The sequence below is a fragment of the Dioscorea cayenensis genome, chromosome 12 (genome assembly GCF_009730915.1).
Source record: "Dioscorea cayenensis subsp. rotundata cultivar TDr96_F1 chromosome 12, TDr96_F1_v2_PseudoChromosome.rev07_lg8_w22 25.fasta, whole genome shotgun sequence".
Lineage (NCBI taxonomy): Eukaryota > Viridiplantae > Streptophyta > Magnoliopsida > Dioscoreales > Dioscoreaceae > Dioscorea > Dioscorea cayenensis.
Window position 1 is genome coordinate 3375057 of NC_052482.1, and position 19059 is coordinate 3394115.

The 19059-nt window shown below is 34.9% G+C and overlaps 2 protein-coding genes across 5 annotated transcripts; one reads left to right on the forward strand and one right to left on the reverse strand.

The window, feature by feature from the left end:
- Window positions 1-994: 994 nt before the first annotated feature.
- LOC120273646 (divinyl chlorophyllide a 8-vinyl-reductase, chloroplastic) lies at window positions 995-5655 on the reverse strand. 3 transcript variants are annotated; one of them, XM_039280327.1, is made up of 2 exons: window positions 4364-5655; window positions 995-1074 (listed from the first exon to the last, which is right to left on the reverse strand). In XM_039280327.1, the coding sequence occupies exon 1, from the start codon at window positions 5594-5596 to the stop codon at window positions 4391-4393; it is 1206 nt and encodes a 401-aa protein (XP_039136261.1). In that variant the 5' UTR covers window positions 5597-5655; the 3' UTR covers window positions 995-1074; window positions 4364-4390. The 3 variants fall into 3 exon arrangements, with proteins under 3 accessions (XP_039136261.1, XP_039136259.1, XP_039136260.1); XM_039280325.1 differs by lacking the exon at window positions 995-1074 and adding an exon at window positions 1650-2263; XM_039280326.1 differs by lacking the exon at window positions 995-1074 and adding an exon at window positions 2351-2855.
- An 8029-nt stretch (window positions 5656-13684) lies between these two features.
- LOC120273099 (rRNA-processing protein FYV7) lies at window positions 13685-17622 on the forward strand. 2 transcript variants are annotated; one of them, XM_039279749.1, is made up of 4 exons: window positions 13685-13843; window positions 15485-15682; window positions 16620-16729; window positions 16959-17622. In XM_039279749.1, exons 2-4 carry the CDS (start codon window positions 15490-15492, stop codon window positions 17259-17261), a joined length of 606 nt encoding a protein of 201 aa, XP_039135683.1. In that variant the 5' UTR covers window positions 13685-13843; window positions 15485-15489; the 3' UTR covers window positions 17262-17622. The 2 variants fall into 2 exon arrangements, with proteins under 2 accessions (XP_039135683.1, XP_039135682.1); XM_039279748.1 differs by having other exon boundaries at window positions 13685-13833.
- Window positions 17623-19059: the final 1437 nt, after the last annotated feature.

Genomic DNA, 19059 nt, shown 5'->3' on the forward strand with positions numbered 1-19059 from the left:
ATCCATAAATACTGCTGGGCCGTTCGTCAGACCAAACGGCATCACTAGAAACTCATAGTGACCATACCGCGTACGGAAAGCACTCTTCAGGATGTCCTCGCCCATGATTCGAACATGATGATAGCCAGATCGCAGATCAATCTTGGAGAAGACTTGAGCTCCTTGCAACTGGTCCAAGAGATCATCAATCCTTTGCAGAGGGTATTTATTCTTGACAGTCACCTTGTTCAACTCACGGTAGTCGATGCACAACCTCAGAGATCCATCCTTCTTTTTGACAAACAAAACTGGGGCTCCCCAAGGTGACATGCTCGGTCGAATAAACCTTTTCTCCAACAGTTCCTCCGGTTGCTTCTTCAGTTCCTTTAGTTCAACGGGTGCCATCCGGTACGGTGCCTTGGATAAAGGAGTTGTGTCTGGAGCCAGGTCGATAGCAAACTCTACCTCTCACAGGAGGTAATCCGGGAAGATCCTCAGGAAACACATAAAAAAACTCACTGACAACCAATACATCCTCCACTGTATATCTGGTGCGAGTGGCCTCTGAAACAGAGGCCAGAAAGCCAATGCAACCACTGTTAATCAGCTTCTGAGCTTGCAGGGAAGAGATCTCTCGAGCTAAGGCGTACCCCTTACTGCCACTGAAGGTGAATTCTTCCTGATCAAGAAAAAAGAAGTGCATCTTCTTTCTATGACAGTCCACTACAGCAAACACTGAAGAAAGCCAATCCATGCCGAAAATGACATCATAGTCTAGCAGCTTCATCAGATTCAGATCGGCGAAGAGCTCGCGCCCTTCAATGATAATAGAGTATACATGTGCTAACCGATTAACGGTTCTCACCGCTCCCACAGGAGTAGCAACACATAAAACATGCGGCAAATCCACAACATACAAACAATTTTTGCGAGCAAAAGATGATGACACAAACGAATGCGTAGCACCAGGATCAAACAAAGCACAAGCATAACAGGAATGCACTGAAATGATACATGCCACAACGTCGTGGGATGCCTCAGTGTCCTCCTGCGTCATCGCAAAGACACGGCCCTGTGTAACTGGCCTCCCACGGCCTGCTGGGTGAGAAGAGGAAGAAGACTGTGTAAGCTTATCCTGAGGTAGAGAAGGGTTATAAAAAAAACTTCTTGTTTGGAGAAAAGGCATGGTTATTCTGGAGAAATGCTGGCCTGGCTGTGAGGTTAGGCCAACATTTCTCAGTATTCATGCTACTGGTGCGAGCTTTTCATCTATCTATTACTTGTATTTGCTTATGAATCTTGGTAGTATATATATATATATATGGATTGATTTCATGTTAAAGTTCTATTACTATTGTGGTTTGGTGAATGAACTTGAATCTTTTCTTTCTAATAAGAGTAGTAATCATTTGCAGCTCTGAGAGTTATTATTGATTGAATATAATGGAGCGTGTTTTGGTGGAGAATTATTGTTTAGATCTATAAATCTGCATTGATATTGGTGAGATTTGTTACTTGAGCTTTAAATCTATTACATTAAACAACTCAAAAGCAACTTTAGCAACCTCGAATTCAAACAAATTACTAGCAGATTTCTCTTGTTCTCCGACTTTAATATCCTTTTCAGTATTCTTGAGAATGAGCACATCATCCTATTACTGGTCTTAAAACTTGTTGATCTTCAATAGATGTTGAAATAGTGGTAAGTGATTGGGTATCAATAACGAGGTTAGTCTCTTCAACTAACCTGTCCGAGTTTTCAAATGCTCATGCACTAGTAATTGGAGATATCTAATCAAAATGAGAAGATGATGCAGAGAATTGTTGTTGAGCTAGGCGTGCAATAATTCTATCCATTTCATCCATGAAGGGAGTGAGTAGAGAATGCAACGAAAGCACCAATGTAATAGATCTAAAGCTCAAATAACATATTTCACCAATATCAACACAGATCTATAGATCTAAACAATAATTCTCCACCAAAACAAGCTCCATTATATTCAATTGAGAATAATTCTCAGAGCTGCAAATGATTATTAATCTTCTCATAAACAAAAGATTCAAGTTCATTCACCAAACTACAATAGCAATAGAACTTCAACAGGAAATCAATCCATATACTACTAAGATTTAAAGATATATGACAAGCTCACACCAGTGCTAGCATGAACACTGAGAGCCCTTTTCCTAACCTCATGGCCAGGTCAACATTCCTTCAGAATAACCATGCCCTTTATCCAAGTAACCAGTTTCCTTTTATAACCCTCCTCTGCCTCGGGATAAGCTTACACAGTCCATTTATATAATATCAATCCCGATGAATTATAACATATACCCCTCAATACATGCTTAAATTATTATAACTATGTCATAATACAACATTAGATTAAACCAACTACATATCATCTAGACCTCATTCAACCCAAAAGCTCAAACAGATTGGATGAAAGGACATGGCTTATACATTCATGTTCGTCTTTACCAATGTCAACTATTAGCTACTCTAATAATACGTCTAATACAGGATAAGCATCTTCATTTATTCTCTTAGAAAAATCAATAATATATTCAAGACCTCAGTGCTTTATGACATTAATCTAATTCATATTATATTATTATATTTTTAAGATCGCAAAGCCAAGCTTGTATTTATGGTTCAAAACTTGGTTTGCTTTCTCCAGCATCAGCACACTGTTAGGTTCAAGGTTTAGGAATTATCAATCAGTGTTTTGAGGTGTCAATAGAACAAAGTATAATAGTTTTAGATGCTTGTTTGGCCTAAAACCAGACAACTTTGCATTCTTACCTAGAGATTGCAACAAGAACTAAGAACTTGTTCTCTGTTTCAAGAATTTGCAGTCATGCGAATGTGCAACCTGGTGAAATATTGTAACTTTTGAGCAAAACATTCGTTAATTCTTTCAAAAATCAAGTTATGCCTTTATTAACATTTATGTATATAGTTTTGACAACCAGGGACCATGTGTATAATTCTCAACTACAAATAGTACTGGACTTATTTGACACCGGAATGTGCAAAACTGTAACTTTTTTTTTTAGCAAAACATTCATCGATTATTTCAAGTATCGTATATTATGTCACACATTGTTAACTATCATTTATGTGTAAGGTTTGAAGCTACTGAATAACAGGGACACTGGAGTGTACTGACCTAGTGAAATACTGTAACTTTTGGAGCAAAACATTCACTGATTTTTTCAAGTATCATGATATATCAGATATTGTTTGTTTAGTGTCATTAATATATAATATACAGTTTGAAGTTATTGAATAAGTCGGCACCATGATTACAATTCTCAACTACAAGTTGGCATAAAGTTATTTGACACTGGAGTGGGCACCCAAGTGAAATGCTGTAACAATTAAAGCAAAACATTCATCGATTCTTGCAAATCATGCCATGTCAGATATTATTTAGTATCATAGAGTTTGAACTTACTGAATAACTGGGCATTACGCATATGGTTCTGAACTAAAGGTGTCTTTAATTTATTTGACACATAAGTGTGCAAACTAATGAAATACTGTAACTTTTTTAAATAAAATTCATTGATTCTTTCATGCATTACGTCATGTCATATTTTTCTGACAGAAAACATAACCTCGAAGCAAGGACAAAGCTTGTAAATCATAACTATTTCAGTAAAAGCACATAGCTAAATTGCCTTCAGCTATCACTAGCATGATATGCAAGAGGTCGGAAAAAGTTCCTCAAGCATGAAGATCTATGCAGTGGCCTCATTTTTATTTCTTCGGGAAAGCACACCACTATTTATAGTAATTGATTATAATTAAATCAACCCTTTCAACTTTCACTCTCCAATGATTCTAAGTCTAACTAATGGAATCTGCAAATCCCTAATTCTCATACAAACTTCTTTCATAGTGAATGTGAACCATCCACTACAAAATTGAAAAATCACAATTTGAATCACCTTACAATCGATGCTTTGAAATTCTATAGTTGATAACTACTCATATCTCTTGCATAGCAGACTTTAGCGAAGCAAAAGAAGAACAAATGAATCATTTCACATTTAAAGTAATAGCAAAGAAAAGGTTCTGACTTCCAAATTAACTCTCCCAAAACTAGCACAAAAATATCAAGTTATGACCACCACATTCCTCATCTTTGAATTATGCCATTAGTTAAAAAACAACAACTCAAGAATAAGAACAAAAGAATTCATTCCACGAATCATTTCACATTTGAAGCAATACCAAATAAAAAATTTCGACTTTCATATTCACTCTCTCAAGATTAGCACCAGAAGATCAAATTATAAGCACCACAACAATAGAATCATGATTCATGAATAATGAATGGTTGGGAACTAAGTGCAAATTCACAACTCACAGTACCTCTTTCGAAGAAGAAGAACTCCATCCTCAGAAGATGGTCTGCTCCCCTAACTCCTGCCCTGCCATGCCTTCTCTGATCACTCTCTCAAAGAACTCCTCCAATGTATCCTTCCCATAGCTCGGCGTCTTCTCCGAACTATAATCTCCCGTCTCCGGATCCAATACAAGCATACTCTCGGCAGCATAGTACCTCCCAATCTTACCATACTCTGCAGCATCCTCTAATGCAGGGAATAACTTTGAAAGAAACTCAAGAACTCCAATGACAAAGTCCATCACTCCAATGGGCACCTTCAAGAAGTTTGGCTCTTTGCCAAGCAACCTGAAAAGCAACTCCCCTTGCTCCAATGGCGTCAATGCCTGCCCAGGACCCCCAATGGGCAAAATCTTGCAGGCCTTATCAGCATCCATGACGCAGTCGGCAATGAAGGAAGCCAAATCCTCTTCACTGATGGGTTTGCAGGCGCAAAGCTTGCCGTCGCCGAACATGACATAGGGTTTTCCATCCTTCACCGTCTCGACTTGCCCACCGAGGCTCTTGAAGAAGGCGGTGGGGCGGACGATGCTGTAGGTGAAGCCCGGGGACTCCATGGCCATGCGCTGGAGCTCGGCCTCGAACTTGAGCTTTGCGCGCTGGAACTCAAGAAGGGGTTTTTGGACGCAAATGGCGGAGAGAAGGACGAAGTGGGAGGCGCCGAGGCGGCGGCCGGCAAGGAGGGTGTTTATCGAGGCCTGGTAGTCGATGGCCCAGGAGTCCTTGATGCCGCCGGAGCGACTAGCGAGGCAGCAGACGACGACGTCGATGGAGGAAAGCGAGAGGTCATCGAGGGCGAGGTTGAGGGCGGCGAGGTCAGTGACCTCGGAGAAGCAGACGGTGGAGCCGGAGAGAAGCTTGAGGGTTTGATCGGCGCCGTTGAGGCCACGGGTGCCGCTTCGGCGGCGAGCGATGGAGATGACGTTGAAGCCCCGGGAGGTGAGCTCCCGGACGACGAACTTGCCAATGTATCCTGTGGCGCCGGCGACGAGGACGGTGGTCTGAGATGGAGGCTTGGAGCGGAAGGAAGGGAGAGGAGGGGAAGTTGAGATTGGGGATGAATTGGAGATGGTGAAGATGCGGGATTTGAGAGAGGATTTGGGGCGGGAAGGGGAGAAGGAGAAGAATGGGGGGAAAGGAGGGAGGGAAGAGAGAGAGGAGTGAGGACGGAGGAGGATGGAGAAGGAGAGGGTCGCCATTGGAGAGGTTTGAAGGTGCGAGAGAAGGGATGGGAATGGAGGAAGGTGGTGGTGGCCATGGCTTCAGTGTGTGGTTAGTGATGCTTCAGTGTTTATTTTCTTTTCTTTAAAAAAAGTTTAAAAAAAAAAAATATATATATATATATACACACACATTTTAATACATATATTAATAGAAAATGTTTCACGATTTATTTGAGATTACATTAAAAGTGAAGAGTTTAGGCTTCGGCTGGGGTAATTTTTTTTTTTTTCTTTTATTTTGCTAATTGAACTCCTCCAAATTTTTTAAGTCGAGTTTCTCAAGATTCTATCTCTGTTCATTCTATTTGAATATAGAGATTGAGTTATTTGGGTTTTGAAAGTTGATAAGGTGAACTGCTAGTTTTAGTTTTTGGATATGAGATATCCACCATAGTCATTTGAAATATAAGAATGTGATAATGGCAGAGGAGTATGATTAGTTAGTTGGTGAGGCAATAAGAACTAGACTAATTGCTCTAAGAGCACTTATCGATAAACCAATTATTACCTAAGGGGGTGTTTGGTTCATGGAGGTGGGAGACAAGTGGAGAAGTCTGGAAGTCTCACTTTTACAGAAATCTCACTTCTTGATGGAAGTGTCACTTTTTGGTGTTTGGTTGAATATTGAAGTGAGATGCTTTTTGGTCACTTCCATTGTTTGATTCACAGAAGTGATGATTAGGAAGTTTAACTACAACACTTCCATGTGTTTGGTTGACATGAAAGTGTGTATATAATTACCACTTTCAAGTGATGGTGAGATTATCACCTATAACATGTAGTTACATAATTGTAATTATTATGGAAAAATAATTTTATCTTTTAAATACTCATACATATTAAAAGCATTATCTATATTATTTTTATACAATTTGATATTTATATATATTAAAAGCATTGCATTAATTATAGATAAATAATTTTATTTCGTTATATATATATATATATATTATACATGAAATTATTGGTTAACAAATTAATTAACCAACACAACTTGGTTAATAAATTAATTATCAACAAACATACATAAATAATATTTGTAATACTTTTATTTATAATTAATGGGAGAGAAAGGGAGCATGTGCAAACAATTTGTTCATCTCCACATTAACAACAACATACATATAACATTAGAAAATACGAATAATTTAACACAAAGAAACAACATGCATACAAGTCTACAACATTAGAAAATACGAATAGGGTAACACAAATAGTCTAACACAAAGAAACAACATCCATAAAATACGAATAGGGTAATTATCTTTTCTGCATCATTCCATCCGGCGCCACTCAGCTCCTTTGCTTTTTTGATCTCAGAATATCTTGTCTTCAGTGTTTTGTAGTGGTTTTCAACATTTTCAACAGTTAAATCAGTCTTAAACTTGGCATTAACAGCATTAGCAGCATAGACAAATGTTGGCTTCTTGAATGTCTTGTCACATTTCAACCCCTTGTTAACCTGTTCCACAAGTACAGGAATTAGAAAGTCATCATATTCGGTTTTCCAGCGTTTATTTGGAGTGCCACGCCGCGCACGTGCTCCTAATGAGGAACCAATCCCAGTCATGCCGTCATCCATCTCTTTGTAAACTGAAAAAACCTAAGACAATAATATTAATCCCAAACACATGATGCTGACTAAATTACTCATAAGTAATTAATCCCAAACAAATTATTTACAATTGCTAGTAATAACAGACTATTTTTAAGCAACACTAACAATAATAATTCCAAACATTGAGATGCAAATAACAACACAAAATGCTTATAATGTAACCAAAATACTTAAGCAAACATAGTAGTCAATATCACACCATTTTTAAGCTATATAATGTAACCACATGTCATTAGCAATCTTATCTCTCAATTTAACCCAAAGCCTATTTTCTTCTCTTTGCTCACGTTGCGGTCGGTTTTGAGATACAATTCGCACGTCTTCAGTTTTAGTAGGAGGCAATTGCAAAATGTGATCATTCGGGTCAACACGTAAAATGAAATTATGTAAGATGCAAGCCGCCAATACTAGATTCACTTGAGTTTTGAATGGGAAGAATGGTTGTGATGTAAGAATTTTGAAAAGATTCTTAAGTGTACCAAATGCACGTTCAACCCTTGTGCGTAAAGATGCGTGTCTTAAATTGAATAATTCCTTCGGATTAGTGGGTGTACGGCCACTATGTTTTCTTTAGATGATACCTAACTCCACGATAGGGAGCAATAAAACCAGTTATGGTGGTGTAGCCATCATCTACCAAATAATATTTCCCTACACCAAATACCCAAAGCTTAGACCATTGCATTACATAATTTCATACTTAAACATCTAATGAACATACCTTCTATAACCCTCAAACCCTCAGGCTGGGGACGCGATATATCATCTTTCAAAAACAGTAAAATCATTCTCAGAACCTTCCCAATCCTCCAAAACATAGGTAAACTGAAGGTCTGGGTCAACTACAACAAGCACATTCTGGGTTGGGCCTTTACACCCTCGGAAACGTGGCAACTCTTCCGGCGGAACAGATGCTACTATGTGTGTTCCATCCAATAACCCGATACAATCCTATAATTAAATGATTGTGCGTGAATTAATATAATTATATTAATTTTATAATTAAACTAATTTCTATTTCTTTGAGATGTTTACTTACTTTGAAATGTGGATACCAACTAGAGTTGTTCTCTATGTCTGGATGACAACTACTTCTTGGGGGATGCACGAAGTCATCTCGAATGCTACAAACAGCACGTAGAGCATCATTAAAGTACCTACTGATAGTTTCACCAGAGCATAGAAATTCAACTCGCATGGTTCTATTCTTTGTGTTGTGGCCTATTACATGTAGAAATATAGCTAATTGTTCTTCAATGGACACATGTCTTGTATCACGAAGAAGATGCCTGTCACGCATGATTGATGCAAGATACATGAAGGGTCTAACATCCATCCTGAGGTAGCTAACACAATAATCTTTGTCGCTCCTTAAAATGCAATCCATGTGCCGCTTTCTAGTCAAGTCTCTAAACATAGAAGATTCCACAAGTCTACGTGTAGTACGTATCCCTAATTGTTTGTTTATAATCCAAACAACAACTACCATCATCATGAATGTGGCGGCATACACTCTTGCTTTTGAGTTTGAGATCCAACCATCCATCTATATTAAAAGCAATTATTTGAAAAAAAAACTCAATTCAATGATTTAAAAGTTATCTAACTTCAAAGCATTAAAAGTTAGAAAAAAAAAAAAAAAACTTGCCATTAATTGCATGAATGTTAATACAAGCATAAACAAATACAGATGAAAACAATTTAATAGAAAGCTAAGGATGATATATAGTCGATTAATTCATGGACCTTGGTTATTAATAGATGTCATTTTCTGGGTAATAAATGCGAAGCATGTCATTTTTTTGATAATAAATGCACATTCTTATACTCTATTTCTTTATTTTTTTTTCTTCTTCTTTTCCATTTATTGGTATTAAATAAAAATAACAATTCATTCAGAGAAAGATACATATATAACAATTCATTTGGCCTTTTAAGAAATAGTGATTAAATTACACAAATTATTTTTGTAATAAATTTTAAAATTAATAATTGGGTAATTATTCCATATTTTGCTTAAATTGAATTATCCCCCAACCAAAAAAATAAATAAATAAAATAATAAACAAATAAATAAAACTTAGAAGAAGCCTGTTAACATGTTTAATGTGGTTGCTAAAAAGTCTTTGAAGTTCAAACAAATATCTAAAATAAACCACAATCTAGTTAACATGTTTCAAAGAAGAAAAAGTGGCACACCTTAGAAGAAGCCTGAAACTTAAGCAAAACCAACAAAAAAAAAAAAAGAACAATCTTGATCTAGAAGAGAAGCAAAGTTATGCATGACATTCTCTATACAAACTGAATTCAGTTGCAGGCCAAGACAAAAATAAAGAAGTGCTATAATACTACAATAAATACACCACAAAAATACTCACAAGCTTAAACTCACTCATGAAAATAGAAGAAAAGAAACATCAAAATTCAGACTACTACTTATAGATATTTTTCATAAATGTAATGAAGAACATACAACTACCTCAGTAGATGTGAAGTTGCAAATGGCTTTTGGCAAAAGAAAAAGGGGAAAATTGCAGAAAAAAATCACTAAATTACTTAAAACTAAACACAGTAAGTCAACATTAATAAACTAGAAAGAACACACACAAAAAAAAAAACAAAGCAAACCAGAAATACAAAAAATAAAAATAAAAAAATCGAATTTTCAAAACAAGAAGAATCACACATCGTTATCAAAGTAACAAGCAATTAGGTCAAAGATACATTATCAACATCACTGGTAATAACAAATGCCTCCAAAACCTCATCTCCTGCAACCTTCTCACATGAAAAACACCCAACTCACACTCAATCAGCACCATTTTCCCCAAAAACCAAGACAAAACGGGAACCCTAAATTTTAGAAAGAAAACAAGATATTGGGGGATAGATGGAAAGGACAAAGAGAAATCCAGTTTGGCAATTCTACATACCTCAAAAATTTGGTGACACGGAGATGGATGACAAAGATTCGGCGATCCGGTGAGATGGAGGCTGTTGATGTTTTGGCGATCGGAGATCCGGTGATGCGTTGAGATATGGGGAGATGGATGATGATGCGTTGAAGATTTGCCGAGATAGAGATCGGAGATCCACTGACACGGACTAGATCTGATGAAGTGGACCAGATCCAACGAGTTTTTTTTTTTTGTTCCAATGATGAGGAAGGAGAAAGGAGGCGGAGGATGCGATAAAAAAAAAAATGAAATGGAACTCACAGAAGTCAGATTTCTAATTTTTGGGGGAAGTGTGACTTTTGGGGATTTTTTAAGGAAGTCGAAAGTAGGAAGTATGGGAGTTCTGAAAGTGGGACTTCCACCTTTTGCTTTGACTTCCGGAAACCAAACAGATAGAACTCATGGAAGTGAGCCCAGTTCCATCACTTCCAGGCTCACTTCCATGAACCAAACACGCCCTAAGTGTTTTAGGATCCAAAAAGTGGAGGTGAATAGCTAAAAATCCTTGTTAGCTCTTTGTGACACATCAACATTTTTGTTGAATGATCCACGTCATCCAAATTGTCCACGTTAACATAAAGACACCATGTCAGTAACTTTTTTCTTTTAAGAAAACACATTCGTTAGTGTTAGGGTCATTTTCTCCATTCTAGAGAGATGGTACGAGCGAAGACAGCGTGACCGAAGATAACAAAGGCTTGCATCTACAAGTAAGGAAGAGCAAGAGAAGTTCAAACAGGCTTGATGTTGGTGAATTAGGAGATGCAACCATAGAGGAGGAAGCACCGGTCTATTGTAAGTGGATGTGTGTGTAAAAAAACCCAAACCCTCCTACTCTCCTCAAGAATTGGTTTTAAGTTTGAAATGCAAATTGATGTCAAACTAAGTACCACATATGGGGATTTTGGATTTAAAATACAATAAAGGTTGAAAGCAATTTAAGGGTTTTATGTATGTCAGTTGCATTTCCCATAATTATTGTGTTTATTTCATAATAATATAATTATAGGTGGGAAAGTAAAAAAAAAAAAATAATGTTGTACTGTTGATAGTTTTTTGATTTATGGAAATTAAGTATAAATGTTAATTTACACCTACAACAAGTCATCAAATTATTTGTTTAAATTAGTATGCATTATGATAAATACTGAAATTATATCATTGTTAATTTGGAAGGCAAAAAATACAATAATCACTAAGTTGAGAGGGATTGTAGGTCTTAACATTTCTCTCCGGGTAAAAAATGAAACAATATGCTCCTAATGTAGGGATATTAATGTTATTAAATTCTCCATTAAATCATAAAGAATCATTAATTTTTCGTAACTATCCAACATAAAATTGAGTAATAAAAAACCACATAAAATTTCAAAGTAATAATTATGAATCGACAAACAATCAAACAAGATGATTATGAAATGAAGAATGACAATAGTTATGTTGTTTGATCAAACATAATGAAAAGGGATAGTCACAAGCTTTGTTCCACTCCTAATCAATTCAAAGATAATGTAGAGAATGGGCAAACAGAATTATAAGATCTTTCTCAATTTTTTTCTGTATATTATCAATGTTTTAATGTGGAATCATTTTCATTAAAAAAAAAAAGCTTGAATTATCACCTTCTCTTGTTTATTGTCAAGAAGAGTCGTTTGTTAATAATTATCCATCAAATTTATAACATTGATTCAATTAGGATCATAGTTGAGATTACCATCAACCATATTTTAAGATTTTCAAATTAGCATCTGTTTATAGGCTTGATTAAATTAGGATCAATTAGCATTGATTATCCATCAAACATGTTTTAAGATTTTCCATTTTCATCTTAGTCAAATTTAGATTCACTTGAAATCTCTCTAAATTTTGATGAGAATCATAGGTGAGATTACTAAAATTATTCAATATAATAAAATACGGAGTTGTTTATTATAATAAGTTATAATGACGACAAAGGACTTCACATTTTCAATATGCATATATATATATATATAACACTTTAGGACTTTGTTGATATGAATATAATCACTAAAATGGGGAGGGGGAAAAGACTATAAGTGATGGTTTCATCCTCCTTTATGAGTTATATTTCCTAATCATGCAAAAAATAATTTATCTAGTTTTTCATACATGACATGAATCATGTTTACATTTCCATACATGCCTAGTTGTGATTCCTAAATTGAAGAAAAGTATAAGCAATAGGATCATTGTTATAATTTTTTTTATAAAGTAATTATTGAATTTATCCAAGGGGAGTATTTTCTCCTTACAAATCTAAGAATATAAAACATCAGCTTCTGGCTTTAGTTGAAGCAAAATTATTTACAAAAATAATCGTGTAGTTTGATTTTGATGTTAGATATATCAATGTAATATTTTGTTGGTAAAAATGCCTTCTTATATTAAGTTTGATGCTAACCATTGTGCAAAAAAGGGAAAAGGAAAAAACTATCTAGAATAGAAAAACAAATCCTTAAAAAGATTAGTTTAAACACAAAGTGTAGGAAATTGCGGTTTAAACACAAAGCCCTATTTGACATTCCTAACCTATTGTCTATATCTCCTTGCTCACGGTCAAGATGTTAGAATAAACACCTTGCTCATTCTTGCCAAGGCTTTATTGTCCATTAGTATCGCTCTCTCTCTAAGATGAAGGAGGAAAAAAGAGGCTATTGATGTGACATCTTAATGATGACGTCAATAACTTGGGTGATGTGGACATCCAACAAAGATGAATGATGTGTCATAGGAGAGCTAATAGTGATTTTTCGGTGGTCACATTAATTTTTTTATCTTGAAACTCTCAAGTAACCTCATGGAGAAAAAAATTGAAGATGAATGACTATTTTGATACAAATTGAAGTTTAATTACAAAAATTAAACAATACTATAGTTAAGTGATTTACTGAAAAATTACCTTAGTTTTAACTCCCTTCTAATGCATGTTAAAATATAAATAAAATGGGGTACGTAATGGCTTGTTACATTCTTAAAACAAATAGTTATTAAAAATTGAAAAAATAATTTCTTAAAAAGAAACAATTCTATTCATGGAAGCCTCTCATGCAATATTATGAGATACCCTTACCTAACTAATTTTTTAAAAATCTAATTCTCCATAATTTTAAATTATATATATATATATATAAAATCTTATAACACAATATTTAATTTGATCATTATAGTAATAGCCTAACCTAACAAGAAGATACTCAATTCCCATATGAAAAATCAAAAGTTTGACTCTCTTCTAATACATGATTGAGACTTAATAATAAAAAACAGCGTGTGTGAGGTCATTTATCCACATTCAAAAAAAAATATTTCATTTGGCCAACATGCATTTTAGTTTTATATATTAAGTTGTACTTAGTTTTTTTTTTTAAATTCTGTATTTTTATCTTATTTATAAATTAAACAGGTGTTGAATTTTTTTTCATACTCTACCTACCCAAATTTTATCAATATATTTGTAAATTTAACTTTTACAGGTCTTTGTTTGAAATTTCCACAACCCCTCCCTGTCCTTTGTTTCAATTCCTCGGAGTAGCCTGAAGATTGAGAATCGCCGTTGATCTCCGCGGTCTCGCCGGACAGCGACGGAGCTAGCCGGAGTTCAGTCTCCTTGAATCCTTGTTGGTCTCAGTGAGCCCTCTTTGCATCCTTTTTTGCTTCGTTTGGCATGCCCTAGAAGGGATCGGAATTTATTTGTTTTCTTTTATCTCTTCAATTCTTCTATATTTCAAACAGTCGTTGATGGTTGATATGTTCTCAATCGCGCAATTTCAACATGCGCATAAGTTTTCAAACCCTAAAACAATTGAGGAAGTTCTTATTTCCCAAGCTAGGGTTAGGATTGAGATATTTGCAGTAATTAGGGATGTTAATGCAGATGCAATTGTTGTATAGTATAAGGGGTTGGGCATAATGCTTCTTTTTTGAAGCTAAGTATGAAATTCCATTTTGTTAATGCGAAAATTTGATATATTGTTTCTTTGTTTTGTGTAAAAAATGCTAAATTTGCAGGCACATAATGTAATTGGTGTGGAAAATATTGGAAATAATCAATAAACATCCTTTCTCTGAAAGGATAGTTCTACATTGTGAATTATACTTTTCTTGGTGTAGGCTATTATTCTACAAGTGGTCTTTTTCCAATTGTGATGGTTAGTCCCAAACTGAACTGAAATGTTAATTTATGGATTTACTACCTGATAAAGTCTTTAGTTTGATGACACATATACTACTAGGAAGATTTCATGGATCATTTGTCATTGTGAAACTTGGGAACAGCTTTGCGTTGACTTGCATTATACTTTGAAAAAGATCCTTTACTGTGTAGGAATGTAGTTGCTTTGGTCTCATTTTCAAAAGGATGTTTTATGTTATCAGATTGGTCCATCTTTGTCAATACTTCACAATCATTTTTTCCCACAAGGCAGTCATGTTTGGCACATTTTTTTCCCTCCTACTCTACATATTCTTCATCCTTTATCCTTTCTTCGTCACCCACATAGCCTCGCCATTGTCCTCTTTGGTCCTCTCCAACTTTGCCTTTGTCTTACACTACCCATTCTCTGGCATTTTGAAAACCTACTTTTGATTTTCTTTTGGCACACTTCTTTTTTTTAATGCTTTTCTCCCCCTTCACCTATATGCTCTTGCACCAAAAATCCTCATCTGCCATGTTCCACCCTTTTTCTTCCATTTAATTTTTTTTTTCACAATTTCCATGCATTTTACTGCGATATAGGATTAAAAGATATTCTCTTCATTCAGGTAATATGGTTGAGCATGGATTGAACAAATCTTTTGATTTTTCTCAGATAGGTGGTACCTATTTGCTGATGGTCACTTAATAAGTTAATATGAGATGCGTATTTAGATTAAAACAAAGGAAATCACTAATTTGAAAGTGTTTCTCTTTGTAGGTTACTGTTTATCATAGAACTTAATATATTTTAATTTGGTGAAGTCATGTGGTGGCATTATCGGTCTCTTAGGATGAAAATAACCTATTGTCCTTCAAAATTGCTAATCAATGTATTTATTTGGGTATGAAGCTTCACTTGATTATTGAGCAAAAATCATCTGGAACAGGCTTTGTACTTTTTTCCCAGCCCCTAATAGCTTGGTATTCATACAGACTAAATTTGACAAATAACTTTCAGTTTGGAATATTATGCAATTTTTTGATTAATTTTATTGGTCAATTTGAAACTTTTAGTATAGTTTCGGAGTTGGCTCAAAAGTTGTCTAAACACCATATGGCTTGGCCTATGATAGGAGAGATGAAGTCCAACCGTGAGTTCCACAAGAATGAAGGTGATGAGGTGTTGCAGATGGGGAACAGGAGCAATGCCCATAAATATAAGAAGACAAATAGGAAGCGCAATGAGAAGCGATTGGGTGGAAGAGGCCTCTCACTGGAGGCATTTGCTAATGCCAAGTCTGGACCCTCAGGATACAATCCTTCAATCATCAGTGAGATCTTTGATATAATCTCTTGATTGTGAAATTCTTTCTATTCTATTGCGTGTACTAACCATATGATAAGTTGGAATGACATTTTGTTTACAATTCCTATGTTCTATGACTGCTTTGTCTCTTTCTCATCTTTTGTAACATGAGTCATCCTTTTTGATCTTTCTGCATATTATAAGTTTGTTTTCTGAATTTTGATATTACCCTTCATTTGTCAAATTAATTTCTTTACATTCTTCTTTTCGAAAACTTTGCAGATTCTCTTAGGAAAGAGATTATTCATGCAGTGCCACTGGCTCTTTATTTGGCTTTCTGTCATGTTAGTGATGACTTTTTTCCATATGTTTGTTATGCATGCGTTTTTTATTTTATTGTCTTTATTTATGATGTAGGGGCTAGGAACTATGCTTTCTGTTTGCTGTGCAAGGAGGCCATTTAGAATTTATACAAGCCGATATTCCAAAGGAATCTGTTTTTCTTTTCTAAAACTTTAATGATTTACTTGTGTAGTGCTTCTGCAATAGTAATGACTTTTTACTTTTACTTTGAATGCATTTTAACCACCTTCTCTAGTTGTACTTTTTAAAATTGAAAAGGAGATAGCCTAGTCAAATTTCATATCTAAACTTTTCTGTTAGCATGCATCTTTTTCTGGTGATATGCCTTCTGAGGGAATGATTTGACTGAAGATTTGTCTTTTGAAAGATGGTTTTTGCCTGAAGGAAATTTTGGCCCTTGGCTGGCTATTTCAATTAGTAAAAACAGTATTCCTGAATAAAAAGAATGCTTTTAACTCCCAGGCATACCATTCTATTGACTTTGTCTTTGTTATTATGACAAATTGAAAGTGATCTTTACTACTTTTTTGTTTTGGCTGCAATTTATCTTCCAATTTTATGGCATGAAAATTTCAAATATTGTTTCACCATTATTTCAGAAAAACAAAGAGAGTTTTACCGAAATGCAAAATTTGTAAGCAAATACAAGAAGTTAGTCCAGGACCAAAGCCAGTCTGGCAATCATCTTTCCCTCGCACCAAAGCTCGAGGTTTGTTTTCTCCTTTTTTTGCTCAGATTTGGTTGATATTGTATAGAAGAATTTAATTAGATTATATTCAATATACAACCTAAAATAGTCCAGACTCAAGAGGAAGTCTTTTGGTTAATTATTTATGCTAACGCAATAGTGCCTACTAATTTAATGATCTGATGGGTGTACAAAATTTGTCAAATGTTTTTTTGCTAATTTGATAATAACATGGATTTGTGCCTGCCAGGATGATGATGAAGGTGAAAATGAGATGGATCTTTCAAATAGAAGGAATAATAAGAAGAACAAGAAGAAAAATAACCTGCAGAGTGTGAGAGAGGAATTTGAGAAGAAGCAAGCAGAAAAAGAGAAAGCGAGGATGGAGAAAGAGGCACTCATGCAAGCTAAGAAGGAAGAAAGAGCCCGAGCAGAAGCAAAAAGGAAGACTTTGAGAGAGAATATGTTCAAGAGGACACGATCTGGACAGCCTGTTATGAAATACCGAGTCAGTCATCTTCTGGAAGGTATAACTGAAAACTCTTTAAATTAAATGACACTCATAAATATTTGCAAGCAAATGCAGTATCACCAGTTTCAACATAGCAATTCTCAACTTCCCCTGCACGTACAAATATCTTTATTATCCGAAAATTTTGACATCCGGTGGTCTTTCCCTTATGTAACATCTTAGGACAAAGAAAATGTTGTCCATGAAATTAATTTGAAATTGACATCTATTGATCTCTTCCTTCTACAACCTTTGAGGCGAAGAAAATGTTGTGGAACGATGAGATTAACTTGAACATGTTGTTGAACCATGATCAGTTGTCAGAATGTCGAGCATTGTCTTTCTTTTATGCATGTATGACATCAGTAGCTGAAATTTTTGACATTCAGTGTTCTTTCTATTCTATAATGTCTGAGGTCAAAGGAAATGTTGTGGAACAATGGAATGATTTGACAATGTTGCCGAACTATCATTTTGTGGGAATACCAAAAATTGTATAGTTTAAAAGTTTGTTACATCTTGTGAATTTTCCCTTCTATACAATTTTCGGGAAACCACCCCTATAATAGGATAGTTGATAAAATGTCATGGAATTATTACTTGTTGGAATGCTAAACTTTGTCAACATGTTTATTTGCTTATAATTTTGTTTTCTAGTGACCTTTCCCTTCCAGAACATTTTATGGCAAAGAAAATGTTATGGAATGATGACGTATATTGAAAATGTCATGGAACTATTACTTGTTCGAATACCAAACTACATCTTTATTAGCTGAAAATTTTGTTCTCAAGCGATCTTCCCTTCCTGGACATTTTAGGGCAAAGAAAATGTTGTGCAACAATGTCAGCAGAATTTGCCATGGAACAATTCTATCACTTGTAGGAACACCAAATTTTGAGTTCCATTAGGTATAAAATTTTGTACAATGCTGAACTTCGTGTTCCATTATGTGACTACTTCTTTATCAGCTGAAAATTTCATTACCTAAAATCTTTTCCCCCTTCTATTAGCTTAAACATGTTGTGGAGTCATTACTTGTTGGAATGCCGAACCTTGTGCTTTGTTGCGCATTTTCTATCTTGAGAATTATCCTTGAATCTCTTGAATTAGGTTTATCGAAGAACTTAGGAATAATTTTGTGGCACATGTCATGTTCTTGATTAAGTGTTTGGATAAGGGTGATCGATCAACCTTCTTTTATTCCCTAGTTTAGAGCCAAATGCCAAGGAATAGTTTATTTTGAATTAAGTTAATACCATCATTCTTAGAATACTCGAGAAACACGATTAAAGTTTTGTCCCGGCTTTGATATTATAGTTATTCGAATTTCAATAGATATGAATGTCAAATTATGTTGAAATATTTTGTTTGCCCCTTCAAAAATCATCGAACAACCTAATTCCAATAAAAGGTCGTATTAGTGTGTGATTCATTCCTTCGGACAATCATAATTAAACAATAACAAGATATACATGATTCCGAATATAAACATCGACATTTGATTTCTTTTTGACATATTTTAGAACATGTTAGATTAAATTTTACATTTCTCTAGGAATTCTTATGTTTTACCATGCACATCATATTTACTGATACAGATCATATTTTTACAGGTAGAAAACCAAAGGAAAAAGAATATAAATTAGGGGTATAAGTGTAATTTTCTTCCTTAAAAGTCAAAGTCATTGAAAATTAGGCAAAAAAGTATGATTGAAAAAGATTAAATGTCAAAGGCTCAAATCTTTTTTATGCTTGATTTATTGAGCAGTTAAGATTAGACTAACAATTAAATTAATGAAAGACATGGAGACCACCCATAATTTTATAAAAAATAATAAA